The sequence below is a fragment of the Oncorhynchus mykiss genome, chromosome 25 (genome assembly GCF_013265735.2).
Source record: "Oncorhynchus mykiss isolate Arlee chromosome 25, USDA_OmykA_1.1, whole genome shotgun sequence".
Taxonomy (NCBI): domain Eukaryota; kingdom Metazoa; phylum Chordata; class Actinopteri; order Salmoniformes; family Salmonidae; genus Oncorhynchus; species Oncorhynchus mykiss.
Genome location: NC_048589.1, coordinates 10,201,297 through 10,222,371, shown reverse-complemented (window position 1 = coordinate 10,222,371; position 21,075 = coordinate 10,201,297). Strand labels below are relative to the sequence as shown.

Here is a 21,075-nt window from a genome sequence, read left to right as displayed (position 1 = left end):
GAAAAATTTGCCGCTTTCAAAACAGAACTTCCAAGTAGTCTTGAAAGGACCAATGAACTCCGAGTTTCATGCTTGGAAAGTATCGGAATAAACCAATAAGAAGCTCTATGCAGAAATAGTTCGCATATAGAGGTGTCTTGAAAGCACAATTTCTCTTCTTCTTCTTCTGGGTTTGACGGCGGTTGGTATCCAATATGTTGCATTATCGACCCCAACTGGACTATAATATACATCCATCATACTTTTTGTTAGAAAAAGGGGAAAAGGATAAAAACGAAAAACATGCATATTCTCTTCTCCAAAGTGGAAAGCCACATATGTGCATGCGGAGGAGTCCACGTGAGATATCGACAGCATTTGATTCGTTTGGGGGGAAAAAAAATGTACATCATCGTTTCTGCTCCATCCACATAAATCTGATTGGTCACTTAAAAACACTTTCCCCACACCATAGGCCCAGAGATGTCATGGGAGGTGCTGGGAATATATCCCTCCGCCCACACTGTCTTTGTTGTCGTTGGTACTGTGGCTTTTGGTGGTGTTGTAACGCAGAAGACGACCATCTAGCCTGGTACCCCTTTCGCAGTAGCAAAAGCACTTTCTCAGCGGAGGAGAGTGAATCTGCGACGGCTAAGGGGAGTACAGATTCACGGACCTTAATCATGGCTACCGAAACAACATCGTCCTGTACTGGCTCCAATTTACTGCAGCCCATAAGCGAGATAATCAATCTTCCGCTAGACCAGGTAAAAGTGGTGAATTTTAAATAGGTTTCTCCTTGCCATTGACTTGTTACTGTAGGATGCATGTTTTCTGAAGGAAGTGGCGAGCTTCGCTACGTTGTAGCTAGCCCTTGGATCATAATGCCGTCTGGTTTTCGAGAGCTACATTGTAGCCTGCACGCTGAAATAACCTGATTGAATGCTGTCTTAATCAGAAAGTCAGAGACTTAATTCACCGGAGACTGTTGCATTAATGTAACCTTTCTTAGACCTACTAATATTCTTTACATTTATGAAGCGGTTGGAGAATTGGTTAGCTTTACCTCGCGCATTACTGAATGTTTTGGATTGTCAACTGTATAATAATGTTACATAGGCCTTGCTTATTGGAAAGTTACATTAATTCAACACTATTTCCAGTTTGGCTGCGTCAGTGTTGCAAAACTTGTAGCTTAACCACTGCATTTTTTTTGTCAAGCAGACACAGCTGGTCTACAAATGAAAAATCCTCTCAAGCCCGAGTAGGCCTGATTCGTCATCCCTTTAATCAATTAAATTGATACAATGTCTCCTGGCTAATCGCTTCTCATTTTAATGCGATTAGACTCCCACCGTTCGTGTCAAAATGCTGACGTAGCCCACCAATTGTGTAACAAGGTGTGGTCCTTTGATAACTATTGCAATATGGGCCAATCAATCAAACAATATGAGAAGTTGTTTTGACGTTGTACTCAAACACACGCACACACTAACAGCGTGCCTCACTGCTCCTTGATGGTGATGCTTGCTCGTCACAGTTTTTTCAGCAAACTTAACATGTGTAAATAGTTGTATGAACATACGATTAAGCAACTGAGACATATAAACTGAACAAGTTCCAGAGACATGTGACTAACAAATGGAATAATGTGTCCCTGAACAAAGGAGGGGGGGTCAAATTCAAAAGGAACAGTCAGTATCTGGTGTGGCCACCAGCTGCATTAAGTACTGCAGTGCATCTCCTCCTTTTGGACTGCACCAGATTTGACAGTTCTTACTGTGAGCTGTTACCCCACTCTTCCACCAAGGCACCTGTAAGTTCCCGGACATTTTGGGGGGGAATGGCCTTTGCCCTCACCCTCTGATCCAACAGGTCCCAGACGTGCTCAATGGCATTGTGATCCGGGCTCTTCGCTGGCCATGGCAGAACACTGACATTCCTGTCCTGCAGGAAATAACGCACAGAACAAGCAGTATGGTTGGTGGCATTGTCATGCTGGAGGGTCATGTCAGGATGGGCCTGCAGGAAGGGTACCACATGAGAAAGGAGGATATCTTCCCTGTAACGCACAGCGTTGAGATTGCCTGCAATGACAACAAGCTCAGTCCGAAGATGCTGTGACACACCGCCCCAGTCCATAACGGACCCTCCTCCTCCAAATCGATCCCGCTCCAGAGTACAGGCCTCGGAGTAACGCTCATTCCTTTGATGATAAACTTGAATCCAACCATCACCCCTGGTGAGACAAAACCGTGACTCGTCAGTGAAGAGCACTTTTTACCAGTTCTGTCTGGTCCAGCGACAGTGGGTTTGTGCCCATAGGTGACGTTGTTGCCGGTGATGTCAGGTGAGGACCTGCCTTACAACAGGCCTACAAGCCCTCAGTCCAGCATCTTTCAGCCTGTTAAGGACAGTCTGAGCACTGATGGAGGGATTGTGTGTTCCTGGTGTAACTCGGGCAGTTGTTGTTGCCGTCATGTACCTGTCCCGCAGGTGTGGTGTTCAGATGTACCAATCCAGTGCAGGTGTTGTTACACGTGGTCTGCCACTATGAGGACGATCAGCTGTCTGTCCTGTCTCCCTGTAGCGCTGTCTTAGGCGTCTCACAGTACAGACATTGCAATTTATTTCCCTGGCCACATCTGCAGTCCTCACGCCTCCTTGCAGCATAACTAAGGCACGTTCACGCAGATGAGCAGGGACCCTGGGCATCTTTCTTTTGGTGTTTTTCAGAGTCAGTAGAGTCGGATCCTAAGTTTTCATAACTGTGACCTTAATTGCCTACTTTCTGTAAGCTGTTAGTGTCTTAACGACCGTTACACAGGTGCATGTTCATTTATTGTTTATGGTTCATTGAACAAGCATGGGAAATGGTGTTTAAACCCTTTAGCCTGCTGGACAAATTGTAAGCGGTCACTAGGTAATAACTGCTTCAGAACCCATCCACCTGAAAAAATAACACCACGTTGGTCCCTCCAAACAGCACCCTCTTGTTTCTAATGGTCAGCTTTCATCTGTTACATTTCTGTATTGTAGCACATTTTATGTTTGGATGGGGACAGTAAAACCAATTTTGTTTCAAAGCTCAATATGAACACTTGTCGTGTCCTGTCGCTATCACTGAAATTGTCCTCTGCAACGGAGCAGCTGTGGGAAAATGGATTTCGTCTCACTCTCTTTTTCGCAGCTGTTTCGTCCATTTTGACACACTGCTTGTTTGCTCTCTGCTTTTTATACCACCTCTGGTGGAAAGTTCGATGGACGTTTTCGCAACCACCTGCATTTCATGGAGCCCGTATATTCTTTCTTGTCTCTAATCTCTTCGGGATAGCACATTTACAAATGAGGAGACGAGTTTTCTGCTCACACTTTTTTTTTTTTTTTTTTTTTTTAAACCTCAGTCCCACTCACCAGGGAGAAAAAGGCTACCTTAGTGACTCATTCTGACATTCCCTATGGAACTACAGGGAGCTTTGTCCTGGCCTAGTTAAAAGCCTTCAGGTCGTGGGAGTTTACCTGCAAAGAGCTTGAGTGGAATCTGCCAACAGATTGTCCATTAGGTGAAGATAGTTTGGCCATTACAGTTTCAACCAAAAGGCAAGACCACATCATGAAATGGAATACAGGGAGGAACATGGTGTCCTTCTCTAAAGTTGGTAATTCTCCACATTTAAAAATGTCACCTTTTATTTAACTAGGCAGAACAATTTTTTTATTTATTTACAATGACGGCCTAGGAACACTGGGTTAACTGCCTTGTTCAGGGGCAGAACGACAGATTTTATTTTATTATTTTTTTATAATTTTTTAATCTTTGGGATTCGATCCAGCAACCTTTCAGTTACTTGCCCAACGCTCTAACCACTAAGCTACCTGCTGCCCCAAAACCCTATGACTGGTGGTTTATATTACCTCAGATGTCTAAGGCCCAAATATTCATAGTCTCTTGATCTACTACTCCCTCCTGCATGTGCAGACAGGAATGTTCCTCAAATTGCTCCCTCAGTTTCAGCCTCACACGGCTAATATTCAGGTGGTAGCTATGAAAACAGAAAGCTTGACAACTATGGCTCATTGCCTCCTCTTTGAGAGGTCGCTTTGTGACCCATGTTTTCTACTTAACCTAACTTGCATAATGGAGTTGGGTGTGGCAGTGTGATGCCTGTAAGTGCCAGTCACCACCCTGAATATAGCCTTGCATGCCCTCATGGGTCGGGAAAAAGGAGAGGTTTGTACTTGCGTGCCTGTGCACATGTATGGGCACTATGTTCCCTATGGGACTGGGCACCGGGCTGGCCTGTGTTGGGTCTATAATGGGAGTTCTGTTCTCTTGGTGTAGACCTACTGTGATATTGTCCCTCCACATGCACTGCCTCGCCCCTTTTTTTTCTTCTGTTCACACCTTTCACTCACACTGTGGTGGGGGCACTCCCAGTGAAGGTTTTGGAACCTTTCGTTGTGAACATCAGGGAAGTGTAATCATGACACATTCAGCTCAGAAGTGGCAGAGAATGCTCAGTGTCAGTTGACTATCATACAGCAAAGTACATAGAGCTGCCATAATTGTTAACACAACAGCTTTTGTTATAGTAAATAAAAAAATCTTTATCAACCCTTCCATGTATGATGGAACATGATTGTTGAAAGTAGTGGAAAATGTGGACCCTGAAGTCCTTACCCACAGTACAGTACAAGTACAAGGCCAGACTTAAAGGCTTTTGTTAGCTCTCATATTACTCTGCCCAGCCTATTGTTGTTCAAAGCCTCAGCAGAACGTCAACGCTCCAAGGCAGTGCTTTACTCTTAAGACTTCATAGCATATCAATGCTCAGGCTGAACTTGATGCCGCAACCATACTTTTCTTCTGCAACAAAGCACGCAATGTACCAGTGATGCTTCATATTGTATGTTGCTGCTGTGCTTGTCATGGGCCTACTGTGTTGTCACTTCCCTCTGGTTTGTACAGTAATTGAGGAAGGATGGTTGCAAGTCCCTTAGCCACCTAGTGATTGCTCTGGCAGTGCAAGGCTGAACTCTGATTTCTCAGTGGAGGCCCATTCCCTTCCCCTCTCTCTAATTGGTGCACCTCAGGGGAGTGTATTTGTTACAATGTTTTTTTTTAGGGGGGGGGGGGGCTGCTTACTTGCTGCATACGTACCCAAGCACAATGATGAACCAGTGTTATTTCTTCAGGCATATGGGTAGTGTTGGTCATAGCAAAAGAGCTTTACAGTCTTTAGAAGTTAGATTGTCTAACTAATAGCCCAAATCTTAACCTCTACGGGATAGGTGCCCTCCACCCACGTCCACAGAACGGTTGAGCTAATGTAGGCTAATGTGATTAGCATGAGGTTATAAGTAACAAGAGAATTTCCCAGGACATAGACAAATCTGATATGGGCAGGAAGCTTAAATTCTTGTTGATCTAACAGCACGGTCCAATTTACAGTAGCTATTACAGTGAAATAATACTATGCTATTGTTTGAGGAGAGTGCACAGTTATGAACTTGAAGATGTATTAATAAACCAATTTGGCACATTTGGGTAGTCTTGATAACAATTTGAACAAATGCAATGGTTCATTGAATCAGTCTTTGGTCACTAGAGGGCAGTGTATGTGCAATCTAAATTGTGCATAACCTGGAATAGTACATTATGGCTTTTCTTGCATGATGGAGCAGATCTAATGTGTTATTCTCCTACATTTATTTCACATTTCCACAAACGTCAGTGTTTTCTTTCAAATAGTATCAAGAATATGCATATCCTTGCGTCGGGTCCTGAGCTACAGGCAGTTAGATTTGGGTATGTCATTTTAGACGAAAAAGGGATCGATCCCTTTTTAACATGGTTTAACTCTTGTCCCAGGACCTGCATTCATTTGGTTTAGTTCTAATATTGACTTAGTGTTCACTAGAAGCTTAACCTCTTTAGGGTATGTGGGACTTCGCTTTATGGCGAAAGCATACCTTACAATTATTTGAGAACACAGCCCAGCAGACAAATCATTACAAACCGTAACCAGCCAAGTAGAAGAGTTACACAAGTCAGAAATCGAGAAAATGTATCACTTACCTTTGCTGATCTTCATATGTTTGCACTCAAGACATGCATTTATTCAATAAATGTTCCATTTTGTTTGATTTAAAGTCTCTTTTTTATATCCGAAAACCTCAGTTTTGTTCGTGTTTTCTTCAGCAATCCACAGGCTCAAACGCAGACAAAAAAAATCCAAATTGTGTCCGTAAAGTTCATAGAAACATGTCAAATGATGTTTATATTCAAACCTCAGGTTGTTTTTAGCCTAGATAATCGACAATACTTCAACCGGACAATAACGTCGTCAATATAAAAAGTAAACAAGAAAGGCACTCCCTCTGGCCGCGCGCATGAAAAAGCTCTGACACAGCAGGGTCCATTCATTCAGACTGCTCTTACTCCCTAATTTTTCAGAATACAAGCCTGAAACAATTTCTAAAGACTGTTGACATCTAGTGGAAGGCATAAGGACTCAAATTGCAGTTACAAGTCAATGGATACTGTAATGGCATTGAAAACAACAAAAACCAAAAAAATCCTACTTCCTGAATGGCAATGGTTTTCGCCTGCCAAATCAGTTCTGTTATACCCAGACTTTTTTAACAGTTTTGGGAATTTTAGAGTTTTCTATCCAAATCTACTAATTATATGCTACCCTAGAGAACTTAAACACTATCAACTGTTAATTTGGGGTGTATTTACATGTTCAGTAAATCAATGCAAACTTTGTAGAACTACAAAAAGGACCAGGCACCTCCCTCCAAACTCTCTCAGTATTACATTATCCCAACATTTCTCAGTATTACTGGTCATTACTCCAAACCCTCTGGATTTCTGGTCACTACTCCAAAGGCCAATCACTCTTTTTACTGTGAACAAATCTCATATCGCTCTCAGAGCTGTCAGATTTGGCTCAAATGAGCTGTATTGATCAGATTTGGGCCCATTACGTAAGAGGGATAATTTTTGATCTTGTGTCGGAACTCATTGGTCGGTGCTTGTTTCCTGACTTGGTGATTCTGCTTATATGCTACCTTTTTTTTGAAAGGTCGAACTAACCAGAAAAGCTGACTGGATGTTCTCCAGCTAGAGTAACTTTTTCGTTCAGGCCTAGATTTAGACTAGTCTCAGTGCCTTTTTAGTCAACTCTCATCAGCAAAGAAACTGTTTTGCTGTGATAACTGTGGATTAACATGACCTACATTATATTAACTTAGTGGTTTGTTTATTCCTTCCACCATTATGTAGCTCAACAACCTGGTTTCAGAGCATTTTGTATTATTCTGTACATAAATCCGAGACACTCCATTTAGTATGCTATGTGTTAATTTGAGGATGTCCATCACTCATTTCGTATGCTATGTTAAGAATTACAATTTGCAAAATATGATCTGTTAAGAATTCTAGCTAGGTGGCTAAAGCTAGCTAGGTTAGGAGTTAAGGTTAGGTTTCCCAAATCAAAGTTTGTCACCTGTGCCGAATACAACCTTACAGTGAAATTCTTACTTAGTCACTAACCAACAGTGCAATCTTTAAGTTAAAGGTGAACAATAGATGAGTAAAGAAATGAAAATAGTCCGGGTAGCCATTTGATTACCTGTTCAGGAGTCTTAAGGATAAAAGCTGTTGAGAAGACTTTTGGTCCTAGTCTTGGCGCTCCGGTACCGTTTGCCATGCGACAGTAGAGAGAACACTCTATGGCTGGGGTATTTGACAGTTTTTAGGGCCTTCCTCTGACACCGCCTGTAAAGAGGTCCAGGATGGCGGGCAGCTTAGCCCCGGTGATGTACTGGGCCGTACGCACTACCCTCTGTAGTGCCTTGCGGTCAGAGGACGAGCAGTTGCCGTACCAGGCAGTGATGCAACCGGTCAGGATGCTCTCGATGTTGCAGCTGTAGAACCTTTTGAAGATCTCAGGACCCATGCCAAATCTTTTCAGTCTCCTGAGGGGGAATAGGCTTTGTTGTGCCCTCTTCACGACTGTCTTGGTGTGTTTGGACCATTCTAGTTTGTTGTTGTGGACACCAAGGAACTTGAAGCTCTCAACCTGCTCCACTCCCCGTCCATGAGAGTGGGGGTGTGCTCGGTCCTCCTTTTCCTGTAGTCCACAATCCTCTCCTTTGTCTTGGTTACGTTGAGGGAAAGGTTGTTCTTTATTTAAAACATTTTACCTCCCTTTTTCTCTCCAATTTCGTGGTATCCAATTGTTAGTAGTTACTATCTTGTCTCATCACTACAACTCCTGTACGGGCTCGGGAGAGATGAAGGTCGAAAGTCATGCGTCCTCCGAAACACAACCCAACCAAGCCGCACTGCTTAACACAGCGCGCATCCAACCCGGAAGCCAGCCGCACCGATGTGTCCGAGGAAACACTGTGCACCTGGCGACCTGGTCAGCGTGCACTGCGCCCGGCCCACCACGGGTACAAAAGTATCTATCCACAGTAAAAGGAGTCATATATCGACATAACCTGAAAGGCCGCTCAGCAAGGAAGAAGCCAGTGCTCCAAATTGCCATAAAAAGCCAGACTACAGTTTGCAACTGCACATGGGCAGAAAGATCATACTTTTTGGAGAAATGTCCTCTGGTCTGATGAAACAAAAATAGAACTGTTTGACCATAATGACCATCAGTCAGGAGGGACTGGCGCACCTCACAAAATGGATTGCATCATGAGGGAGGAATATTATGTGGATATATTGAAGCAACATCTCAAGACATCAGTCAGGAAGTTAAAGCTTGGTTGCAAGCTGGGTCTTTCAAATGGACAATGACCCCAAGCATACTTCCAAAGTTGTGGCAAAATTGCTTAAGGACAACAAAGTCAAGGTGTTGGAGTGGCCATCACAAAGCCCTGACCTGGGCAGAACTGAAAAAGCGTGTGCGAGCAAGAAGGCCTACAAAACCTGACCCAGTTACACCAGCACTGTCAGGAGGAATGGGCCAAAATTCACCCAACTTATTGTGGGAAGCTTGTGGAAGGCTACTTAACACGTTTGACCCAAGTTAAACAATTTTAAAGGCAATGCTACCAAATACACTCAATTCGTATGTAAACTTCTGACACACTGGGAATGTGATGAAAGAAATAAAAGCTGAAATAAATCATTCTCTCATGCTGACATTTCACATTCTTAAAATGAAGTGGTGATCCTAACTGACCTAAGACAGGGAATATTTACTAGGATTAAAGGTCAGAAATTGTGAAACTAAGGTGTATATCTGACCTCAACTGTACATACGGTGTGCTACAGTAGAAACAACACGATATACAGAAACTATATAATGATAACGTATTAAGGGACTCATATTGATAGGAATGCACACATGTCCAAAGTTGTTGTAATTATTAAGGACAACCACAATGAAGGCAATGGGAGCACCAGCTAGAGAATGTGCCAGGGGGACAGTTTGTTCATGTTTTGTTCTGACTGGAGATGTCTGCATACTTGATCTGGGGAAACACTGGAAAAGTGCTTGGGCTCTCGTCGAAGAGAGATGTTTGTCCGGCTCAGTAATGCCTCAAACGTAAATTGTCCGTAACAGTTAAATGATCTTCTTCGTGAATGAATGAAGAGGCGGAACACGCCTCAATTCAAACTATTAGAAAATAATTTGATGTTTTACTAAATGAAACGGCATGTAGATAATTAGCAGGCAGCGTGCTTTGGTTTGAAGGCGGTGTGGGTGTCCTGTTGCGTAACGATCACATTTTGGAACAGTGAGTGCATTCTGACATCACGTATAAAAAAAAATATATATATAAAAAAAAAATACTCACGCTGTGGCGACCGTTAGATATTTGGAACTCGCACGTGAAAGGTTAGCTAACTTGCAAAGTAGCTAAAAAGGTAGTTAACAATACCTAATTAGCTAAAGTGCTCTGTGATGATATTCTAACTCGTAACCTTTGTTTGAACTGAAGGGCAATAGTTTGTGCTGCGTTGAATCTAGCTAACATGATTAGGTGGGGAAGAGAATAATTTAGAGGGGAGTGCGGCTACCAGAGTGACATGGGTCCAGAGTGAACATGGAACCGTGTTTGGATTACAATGGTCACGCTGTTTATTTATTTACCCTCTGAAGTATTTACTATGCCCCTAACCTCCTGAACTGTTGGAATGGCCTTCTGCAGTAGGGCGTAGCGTGTCCACAGTGACCCTTCATGGCTCTCTGCCTGTAATGCCTCCTAAGTTTATCGAGGCAGCATGTATCACATAGCTTAGCATAGAGTTAGCATGCTATGGAATTGAAACCCTCCCCAACCCCCTCTCATGGGATTGTATTGCAAACCGCTGTCTAATAGAGACCGTTGATATGTAAAAAAACGATATTCCATCATCTTCTATGATTGATTGATTTATTGTTGAGGAGCACCTGCCACAATTTGTCACTCACAAGTTGGACGGTGAGTTTCAGACCATGTTTTTAGCACCTCAAACTGCAAATCTGTGTCACTCTTGCCTTTTTGAATGATTTATGCCAACTCCGCGGCAGTGCAAGGACCGTGTGTCTGGATAGTAACTCATTTTTGTGTTTGTTATTGTCGTCTTTTGGAGACATTGATAGCTCTGAAAAACGACGGCAACAACAGCAACTCTCCTTCTGCTGACTCCTCTACAAGTTTTGAGTCTGGATGTTAAGGAGCTGCAAACTATGCTAAAGCCATATTTAATATTCATGGTGCTGTGACCTGTGTCCTCCAACAGTTCCATTGGGTGAATTGGTGACCAACTAAGGTTTGAGTCAGCTGATTCAGTCATTGTTAAGATTAAGAGGGCGAGGATGTCTGACATCTCTTCCAGGCTTTGGGTTTTGCATCGCGTCTAACTTTATATGGGTGCAATCTTCGTATTGATGCAGCATGGCCTTAAGTAGAACAACTTGCGTTGTCATCAAATTACTTCCATTTTTTTTTTGTTGCTTGCTGTGTAGAATCAATCTGTGGCGCTTGTACCTTCATGAAGTTTCTATTGATTCCATTCAGCCGGATCACCTCTGCCATAAAGGGATGCATTCTCATTCCTTACGGCGATGGAGAAATGAAATGCCGGAGTTATGGCCCCGGACACGACGTGGTGACTCCGAGGTTTGGTATGTGATGGCAGATCTGTGGATAAACCAATGTCGTATTAGCCTATTACGTTAGGTCTAGTTTTTATGTTCGCTCCTACCTTTTTTTTTCTCTAGCAATTATCAATGATACTCATTTAAACTCTTGTTAACCAGTTCCAATGTTGGATATTAACATGAATACACTGTGGCCTTGACAGGTACCACTTCTTGATGAGTGGTGTTGTATGGACCTCTCGGATATGAAGGGTTCAATGTTTGTTCTCCACAACACCTGGACATGTGATGCGGGCTAGTGCTAAAAGTCTGTCTTCCATTTTCTAAACACTTCAGCCTTCCCTTTGCCATGGCAAGTTGTGTCCTAGCAACCGGCTTTATTGTGTTACCGGGGCGTGTGATATTGTACAGTTTCAGAATGTTTATTCCTCCATTTTAATTTTCTCTATGAAGCCGGAGTTGGATTATGTACATTGACACCCGCGCTTATGTCTTGCCAACATTTGACTGACTTATGGGAGTTAAAACCTTCGGACCCCTGACCTGTTGACATGCAACGATGCGAAATACATAAGCTCTGCTTACTGCTTCAGGATCAGCTAATTTAGTGTGACCTAATACCCAGAGAGGAAATCCAGTGAAACCCTCACACATTGGTGGAATTGAAGAGACCTGTGTGTTTTAGTCAAAGATCCTCCCATGTATGACTTGCCTTTTCAAGCATCATTTTGCAACTTCCGGCCCAGCTATAAAAAAAAGGCCCAAATGTCCTCCTGACCAAAACCTAGTCATCTGACTCTATTGTAAACCACTGCGTCTTATGAATGTGAACCCGGGTCAAATCTATTGCGTTGGAGGCAGATTTTAGCCTAGTTGATGATCATTTTGGCCTAAATTATCTTTAGCTTTTGTTGCGTGAAAGTCTAGCTCTGTTCCTGCCCTGATATGATCTCACTCTGCATGTAGCTATTGAGGTCTATACTCTAGCTGTTTCACAAGTTCTGAGTAATTACGCAATTGGAAACTTGTCTGTCGGTTAAAGAGTAACAATATGGGTTTTATCGCAGCAATGAAGTCATCTCGCTTACGTCGCTTTCTGGCAACGTTACTCCCGCCAACACATGCCATTAAACAGCCATTCCGTGGGATTGCGCTGTCCTCCGCTGATGAACAAGACAACACTTTCACAATCACTGCCATTTCCCCTGAGGTTTAATTTTACGCACTGAAGGGTTTAATATGTCAGCTGACTGGGGATAGACTCCCTGTCTGTGGAATAACCTTCAGCAAACTGCAATAGTTGCCAAACGCATAGCTGTCTAGGCCTACACCTTGTTTATGATAGTGGTTGCTCTGCAGTTATTGCTATGACTTTAAGGTAGCCAACTAGCACTGTATTAGGCTAATCGTAGCATATCTCTTTCTTTGTAAGGGATGATTATGCTAATGTTTTTAGCATTAGCAGAGGCTAGCCTATTTGTTTTTCTTGCCGGTGTGCCTGTTCCATTTTGCCGGTGTTTGTTTGAGATGTAGGCTAGGCTAATGTTCTTTTGGCTAGTGTTACATTTGATCTGTGTTGCATTGGATATGAGTCATCTGAAGGCTAGTGTGACGTGGATACAAGTGATTGGGTTTAACGCTAGGGATGTTGCCTCATGTTTTTACAATTTTATATTTAAAATATATATATATTTATATTTAAAAAATATATTTTTTTAACCCCCCCCCCCCCAACCTAATTTGAGGGAGCAGCTGTCATAAGGGTGCGGCTGTGTTCAAATGGTATCCCAATGGACAGATACCCAACGTGGGATTCTGGCCAGTGACATCGAGACCTCCTTGAATGTGGTCCAGGGTAATTGATCCCGGTGTGTAGCTGAGGGTAATAGCTGTTCATTTAGGATGCGTAAAATGTCCGTCATGGTGCTTTTATTTGTTGTGACCACAAACTGGAATTAACCTCTGCATCGACGGTGCACACTGATTTAAAATGAAAAAAAAAGTCATTTCCCCCACGTTGGTGTAAGAAAAACCAAGTGGACCTGACGAAATCAGCCTATGGAAATTCCACCACCAATGTGGCACATGCAAATCGTTTCAAAGGTACAAACGGATGGTCTATCATGTGACGTTAGCCAAAAGCAGGCTAGCGGTCTGACTTGGATTACAAGGTCGCTGAACGAGTGACTGAAAGCCGGTAATGAGAAACACCAATGAGGATGTATTAAATGAGGGGGAGGACGTGAGGAAGAAAGCCGGTCATGAGAAACACCAATGAGGATGTATTAAATGAGGGGGAGGACGTGAGGAAGAAAGCCGGTCATGAGAAACACCAATGAGGATGTATTAAATGAGGGGGAGGACGTGAGGAAGAAAGCCGGTCATGAGAAACACCAATGAGGATGTATTAAATGAGGGGGAGGACGTGAGGAAGAAAGCCGGTCATGAGAAACACCAATGAGGACGTATTAAACGAGGGGGAGGACGTGAGGAAGAAAGCCGGTCATGAGAAACACCAATGAGGACGTATTAAACGAGGGGGAGGACGTGAGGAAGAAAGGCAGCGATGTCTTTTAGGGTGTAAACGCTGGACATGTGAGTGATTTCAAAGGTATTTTACAGGTCTACTGCTGAGCTAGCGTTGCGAAACCGCACCTTTGAACTTCCTGTACTGATTCAATGGTTACAAAAGGATTGTGATAAGGCCGTGTGTCTGAAATAAAAAGAGAACAGTGGAAGATCGGTTACGCATTTCGAACATTAACACCCAAGTGCAGGTTGTTTCGCAAGTGTAATGTGATTTTTTTTATTTTATTTTTTTTTTTAACACTTTTTTTCCTTTTCTCTCAGGGGTGTGTGAATTGAAAGGGGAGATGGTCAGCCCATTCCTCAGTCGCACCACTGGTCACGTAAAGCATTACAGACCTTAGTCACTGCCTCCATGCTAGGCTCCTGACATACAATGTTAGAAGACAAACTCCTCTGCAGCACTGCCAAGAGGCAATCGGCTGGTTTCCTAAAGCCAGGTTGGTGTCACTGAAGGGGCCCCATTGGTGTTTTTTTTTTTACTGGAGCCAATGACTTGGGCTCAAACCCAGGCATCGACAGCGGCTGTCATCCAGGCACTGCTGAAGTGATTCAGGCTCCATGCTCTCTCCCCAAAAGCCCGTGAGAGGTGGATTCTAGAGTGTGAACTTGCCCTCACCCAGGATAAATGGAGTGGAATCATATTTGAACAAGTGTGTTAACAAAGACCTGAGCAGTCACTTCACTTTAAGTACACCGCTCAATAGTGTCACGTTACATGTACCGAGCCTACAGTACATTTCCAGGAGCCGTTTGCCACTATACTTGTTAAAACGGGCTGCTTTGTCAGCTGCTTCCTGACCTCGGGCTATGTTTGGTTCCATAATTGCCGATGGATTTACGTGATTGTTACAGTGTACACAAGGACATCGTTGTACTGGTACAGCAGTTGTAAGTATTATGTCATGATATGTACTCGCACCGGAGTGAGCGGATTCTACTCTGAGCTGCTTGGGTCGAGCTGCAGCAGCTCACTCTGAGCAACAGGACAACAGAGAAATAAAGGTCAATATAAAACTATTGGCTGTTTGGACTGTTGCCAGAACCATCCGTGATCCTATTAAGGCTGTGCAACACGCCCCCTGACCCGACGAGAACACCTCACTCCTGCGCTAGCTGACAGCCCCTGAGAGGACTGCATCGGTGCCATTAAGTCATATTAGCTGTACGAGTCAGTGGAGCTGAGAGTTATGCGCATAACTTTGGAGTCATCAAACAATGGCCGTTTGAGGAAGGAAAATAGTATGGAGAGGGCAGAAACAAAGGCACATTCACTGAGTACATAGAAACACTGTACAGCTGTGGATGTAGACACACAAAACAAACACACAAATTATATTGGGCACTTTTGTGGAGGAATATGTGAAACAACCCACATAGGCCTCTCTTCCCTGCCCCCCTCCCCCATCTCTCTCTGTGCTGTCAAATAGAAGCTGTTACGAAGCCTTTTGGACCTAGACTTGGTGCTCCGGTAGCAGAGAGAACAGTCTATGACCAAGGTGACTGGAGTCTTTGACAATTTTAAGGGCCTTCCTCTGACACGCCTGGAATAGAGGTCCTGGATGGCAGGACGCTTGGCCCCAGTGATGTACTGGGCTGTACCCACTACCCTCTGTAGCGCCTTGTGGTTAGATGTCGAGCATTTGCCATACCAAGCGGTGACGCAACTAGTCCGGATGGTCTCGCTGGTGGAGCTGTAGAACTTTTGAGTCTCTGAGGACCCATGTCAAGTCTTGGGTGTTGTCGTGCCCTCTTCTCAACTGTCTTGGTGTGTTTGGACCATGATCTTTTGTTAGTGATGTGGACACCAAGGAACTTGAAGTTCTCAACCCTCTCCACTACGTCCCCATGAATGGGTTTGTGCTCTGCCCTCCTTTTCCTGTAGTCCATGATCAGCTCTTGTCTTGCTCCTGTTGATGGAGAGGTTGTTGCCCTGGCACCACACTGGCAGGTCTCTGACCTCCCTATAGGGAGGTCTCATCATTGTCGGTGATCAGGCCTACCACTGTTGTCGTCAGCAAACTTAATGATGGTGTTGGAGTCGTGCATGGCCATGCAGTCATGTGTGAACAGGGAGTGTAGGAGGGGGCTAAGCATGCACCCCTGAGGGGCCCCCTTGTTCAGGATCAGCGTGGCAGATGTGTTGGGCCACCCCTAGGTGGCACGGGTAGGCATCGTCAAAGTCAGATGCTATCGTGTCTTTACTATCATTAACGGACTTATAGTTTTTATCAAAGATTCTCTGTAATTAGTTACTGCGCGATCAACTGATTAATCACGTAACTAATTAACTAGGAAGTCGGGGCACCAAGGAAAAATATTCAGATTACAAAGTTATCATTTCCTAAAATAACTTTTCAGATATTTTATCTGATCAATTAGTCTTCGAATTAATGAATACGTGTACCTCACGTTAGTCTCATTCCTACTACTGCTACTGCTACTGCTGCTGCTGCTGCTGCTGCTGCTGCTACTACTGGTGGATAGAAAACACTCTGAAGTTTCTAAAACTCCATGTTCCATAGCCTCCCATTGCTCCATTTAAAGGGATATCAACCAAATTCCTTTTCCTATCGCTTCCTCAAGGTGTCAACAGTCTTCAGACATAGTTTCAGGCTTTTATTTTGAAGAATGAGCGTGAACGACCACATTGCGTAAGTGGATAGGTGGGGGCTCTGAGTGAATTGTGCACAAAAGAGAAAAGGCGGCCATTGTTACTCCCGGTCCTAGTGAAAAGCCAACTCTCCCGGTTGATATATTTTAGAATAGATATTTGAAAAACACCCTGAGGATTGATTATAAAAAACGTCTGACATGTTTGTAGACATTATGGATATAATTTGGAATTTTTGTCTGCGTTGTCGTGACCGCTCTTTCCGGTGGATTCCTGGGCATAACGCACCAAACTAACGGAGGTATTTGGATATAAAAAATATCTTTATGGAACTAAAGGAACATTTGTTGTCTAACTGGGAGTCTCGTGAGTAAAAACATCCAAAGATCATCAAAGGTAAACGATTAATTTGATTGCTTTTCTGATTTTCGTGACCAAGTTACCTGATGCTAAGTGTACTTATTGTTTTGTTGAGCGATCGCTAAACTTACACAAACTCTTGTATCGCTTTCGCTGTAAAGCATCATTTCAAAATCTGAGACGACAGGTGGATTAACAAAAGGCTAAGCTGTGTTTTGCAATATTGCACTTGTGATTTCATGAATATGAATTTTTTCTAGTAATATTATTTGACTGTGGCGCTATGCCATTCAGCCATTCATCGTTCTGGCTCATTTTTCACCTTGAGGAAGCGATAGGAAAAGGAATCTGGTTCATATCCCTTTTAAATCCAGCAAAGGGAGGCTATGGAACATGGAGTTTTCAAAATAGAAGCCACTTCCTGTTTTGATTTTCCTCGGGGTCTCGCCTTCATATCAGTTCTGTTATTCTCACAGACAATATTTTGACAGTTTTAGAAACTTTAGAGTTTTCAATCCAATACTAATAATAATATGCATATATTAGCAACTGAGACTGAGAAGCTGGCCATTTACAATGGGCACCTTTTTCATCCATGCTACTCAATACTGCCCCTGCAGCAATAAAAATAAAAAGCCAAACACCTTCATCAGTCCAAAGTGGATTTTATGGTCACACTGACGTATCCTGCCCTGAGCAGCTTTACTTAACCCTCCCCATTTCCCCATCCCAGACCTCCACACAGGACACTCTGTAAGGCACATGTGTCAGAAACCTAAATAAGTCTCTAATGTTTGGTCTGGGTTATATTTGGGTAGCTTGTCACACAAATGATGACCGGGCCTTGTGTTTAGTGGCAGCAATTTTGTTTTGAATGTGGTCGCTTTCAGTATGCAACGCTGCCTTTTTGGTAAGAGAAAGGATGCAGTGAGAGAAGCTTGCTCAGTCTATGCTAACATACCTTAAGGGAACATTTCGGCATTTCGTGTATGATCAGTGAGAAAGTCCATATTGCAAATGTACGGTCCCTTACCCGACGTCCGAAATCGTTTGTAAAATTCGCGGTCGGCGTCGGGCCGTGCGGTAGGGCCAGACCTACCGGGAAGTCATCGAATGAACTTTGTCGGACTTTCGGTTCCCGTTTAAAAAAAAAAACAAGTTTCGGACCGTTTTTTCCGCCGTCCCGGACACTCCCACCAGATGGCATACGGAATCATATGGCAATTTGGCAAAACATCACGAATCGCGACGGGGCCTTATCTCAAAAACTGAAAATATTTCGAAGCCGAAACTTGGCGAGCGTAGGTTTGGCTCAAGGGGCAGTTGGCCCCGAACGGGATGGCGTCTAGGCCTCGACGGTTTTTGAGCTACGGCCATTTTTCTGGGATTAAAGGCTTAAAATGGAAGTAGAGAAATTATTTTTCCACTTCGGGTCAAAGCCAAGGAGCCTCCGGTGTCAATAAAAAAAGAACCAGCCATTTATCTATCGTCATTTAAGAGAAACGGAACAATGACAAATTGGTGATGGTCACAAATAGGCGTTTTTTTTTTTCAACGGTTACAGATCCAGTTGCAGGGTGTTCATACGAATCTTTTTAAAGTGTGCTGCGGAGCTCTGCGACATTTCTGTGATTTTCTATGATTTTCTGAAATAACACAATAACCGACCATTAGAACAGTAGGCCCAAAATGAAGCCTGCCCCACAATGTAATTTGCTTTTGAGTGACAGTGAGAGAACCGTTAGGGTGAGAAGAAAAATTCCACCACATGAATGTTCCTAAGGTCCTCCCGATCTCAACAAGCCTAACCTTGACCGTGTGGCATTAACCCTTCACAGTAAAACAGGGTTTTTTGATCTCACAGATTACAGTGTCATCTCTCCCCATAGGAATACATTGCCTGCACCCCTAATTTCAACCTGAGGCCTATGTGGGTTATGAATGCCGTATGAACCTGTCTTCGGTACCAGTCCATCAGGCCACTATGAGGTCTACCTGTGTCGATTCTAAGCTTCCTGGACCAACCGGAAGTGGTTAAAATGCCCCTAAAAGTGTTTACCCATACACTGCATGCAGTTTGATAGACATAGTGCATTCAACCCTGTGTAGATCAGTCAATTCTTAACGTAAGGACTTAAAACTCAGGATTCTGTAACAGCATACCCCAATGAGGATATGTGGTGACTTATAGCTTCCTGTGCCAACCGGAAGTGCCATAATTGGTGTCTCAGGGGCTGTTTCGAAGGGTTAAAAAATTCAGATCTGTCCAAAACTTCATATATGTGATTAGGCAACCCCCATGAACTGTAAATCAGTCATTTTTCCCAAAAAAAATCAAAGGAAAAAAAAATTGCACTAAAACACAACTTGGATGGAGGGACGTATTGGGGTGCGTAGAGACAGACAGTGGCCGCAATAGTTAGCTTTGTTCGAGCTAAAAAAGAACGGTCGGACCTAGAGTTCCGAAACTTTAGAAACCTGTTCTAGACCTCCGGGCCATGGTGCGTGGCGAGTTACGTGGCTCTAGATGGTTCTCGGACCGAGAAACAGCCTCGTACATTCGCAATAACTTCAATTCATTTTTGCATCACGAAAATGACGACGTTTAGAAAAGTCTCAGAGACGCAAGGCTAGGTGCGTTGAAACCGGCTCGGCCCATAGAGACGGACCCCAAAGTTTCTGTCCGATAGCTCGTTCAAGGACCCCGTAGCAAGTCATGGAAAATAGTGGATTTTCAGCACCAATTAGGGTTTTTCTCGGACACCAAATGACCTATCGAGCCGAAACTCGGGATTCGGGGTCGCCTCAAATAGGACTTCACATAATGTCCGAACTGGACCCGCAGCTAGAACGTAACTATGTGTTTTACCTTTTTATTATGTTTTCAACTAGAGGCGCTGTGAATTATGGGACTGCTCTGACATATATGATAGTTGGCATCTAAATGAGTAGGAAACAGTGGGTTTGGTGTCATAATGACATCTAATTGACTGATGGACACTGACTTGCTAGTTGACTTTTGTACATTTGCAATATGTTTAAACGGAGAGGGACCATCACCAAAATGGCATTCTGAAATCAACACAAAAAATGGCATCACCATAGTCTCCAGACTGTTCTGAGTTCAACGAGCTATCCCGCTTGACCGTAGCTCGCTCGGTCTAGGCGCAGCAACCATTAGAATAGAAGGCCCAAAATGAAGCCTGCACCACAATGTCATTTGCTTTTGAGTGACAGTGAGAGAACCGTTAGGGTGAGAAGAAAAATTCCACCACTTGAATGTTCCTAAGGTCCTCCCGATCTCAACAAGCCTAACCTTGACCGTGTGGCATTAACCCTTCACAGTAAAACAGTGTTTTTTGATCTCACAGATTACAGTGTCATCTCTCCCCATAGGAATACATTGCCTGCACCCCTAATTTCAACCTGAGGCCTATGTGGGTTATGAATGCCGTATGAACCTGTCTTCGGTACCAGTCCATCAGGCCACTATGAGGTCTACCTGTGTTGATTCTAAGCTTCCTGGACCAACCGGAAGTGGTTAAAATGCCCCTAAAAGTGTTTACCCATACACTGCATGCAGTTTGATAGACATAGTGCATTCAACCCTGTGTAGATCAGTCAATTCTTAACGTAAGGACTTAAAACTCAGGATTCTGTAACAGCATACCCCAATGAGGATATGTGTTGATTTATAACTTCCTGTGCCAACCGGAAGTGCCATAATTGGTGTCTCAGGGGCTGTTTCGAAGGGTTAAAAAAGTCTGATCTTTCCAAAACTTCATATGTGTGATTAGGCAACCCCCATGAACTGTAAATCAGTCATTTTTCCCAAAAAAAATCAAAGGAAAAAAAAATTGCACTAAAACACAACTTGGATGGAGGGACGTATTGGGGTGCGTAGAGACAGACAGTGGCTCCAATAGTTAGCTTTGTTGGAGCTAAAAAAGAACCGTCGGACCTAGAGTTCCGAAACTTTAGAAACCTGTTCTAGACCTCCCGTAGATGGTGCGTGGTGAGTTACGTGGCTCTAGAAGGTTCTCGGACCGAGAAACAGCCTCGTACATTTGAAATAACTTCAATTCATTTTTGCATCACGAAAATGACGACATTTAGAAATGTCCCAGAGTCGCAAGACTAGGTGCATTGCGAACGTCTCGGCCCATATAGACAGACCCCAACGTTTCTGTCCGATATCTCATTCAAGGACCCCGTAGCAAGTCATGGAAAATAGTGGATTTTCAGCACCAATTAGGGTTTTTCTCGGACACCAAATGACCTATCGAGCCGAAACTTGGGATTCGGGGTCGCCTCAGCTAGGCCAACACATAACATAAGAAATGGACCCGCAGCTAGAACGTAACTACGTGTTTTATGGTTTTTTTATGGTTTGTACCGAAGGCGTTGTGAATTTTGGGCCAG

At 43.6% G+C, this 21,075-nt stretch overlaps 1 protein-coding gene across 1 annotated transcript in view; it reads left to right on the top strand.

Moving 5' to 3' along the window:
* Positions 1–467: 467 nt before the first annotated feature.
* mboat2a (membrane bound O-acyltransferase domain containing 2a) overlaps positions 468–21,075 on the top strand; it is a 140,251-nt gene continuing 119,643 nt past the window's right edge. The window contains exon 1 of the mRNA XM_036962314.1: positions 468–746. Coding sequence (XP_036818209.1) covers positions 468–746 — 279 coding nt within the window. The remainder of the gene's footprint in view (positions 747–21,075) is intronic.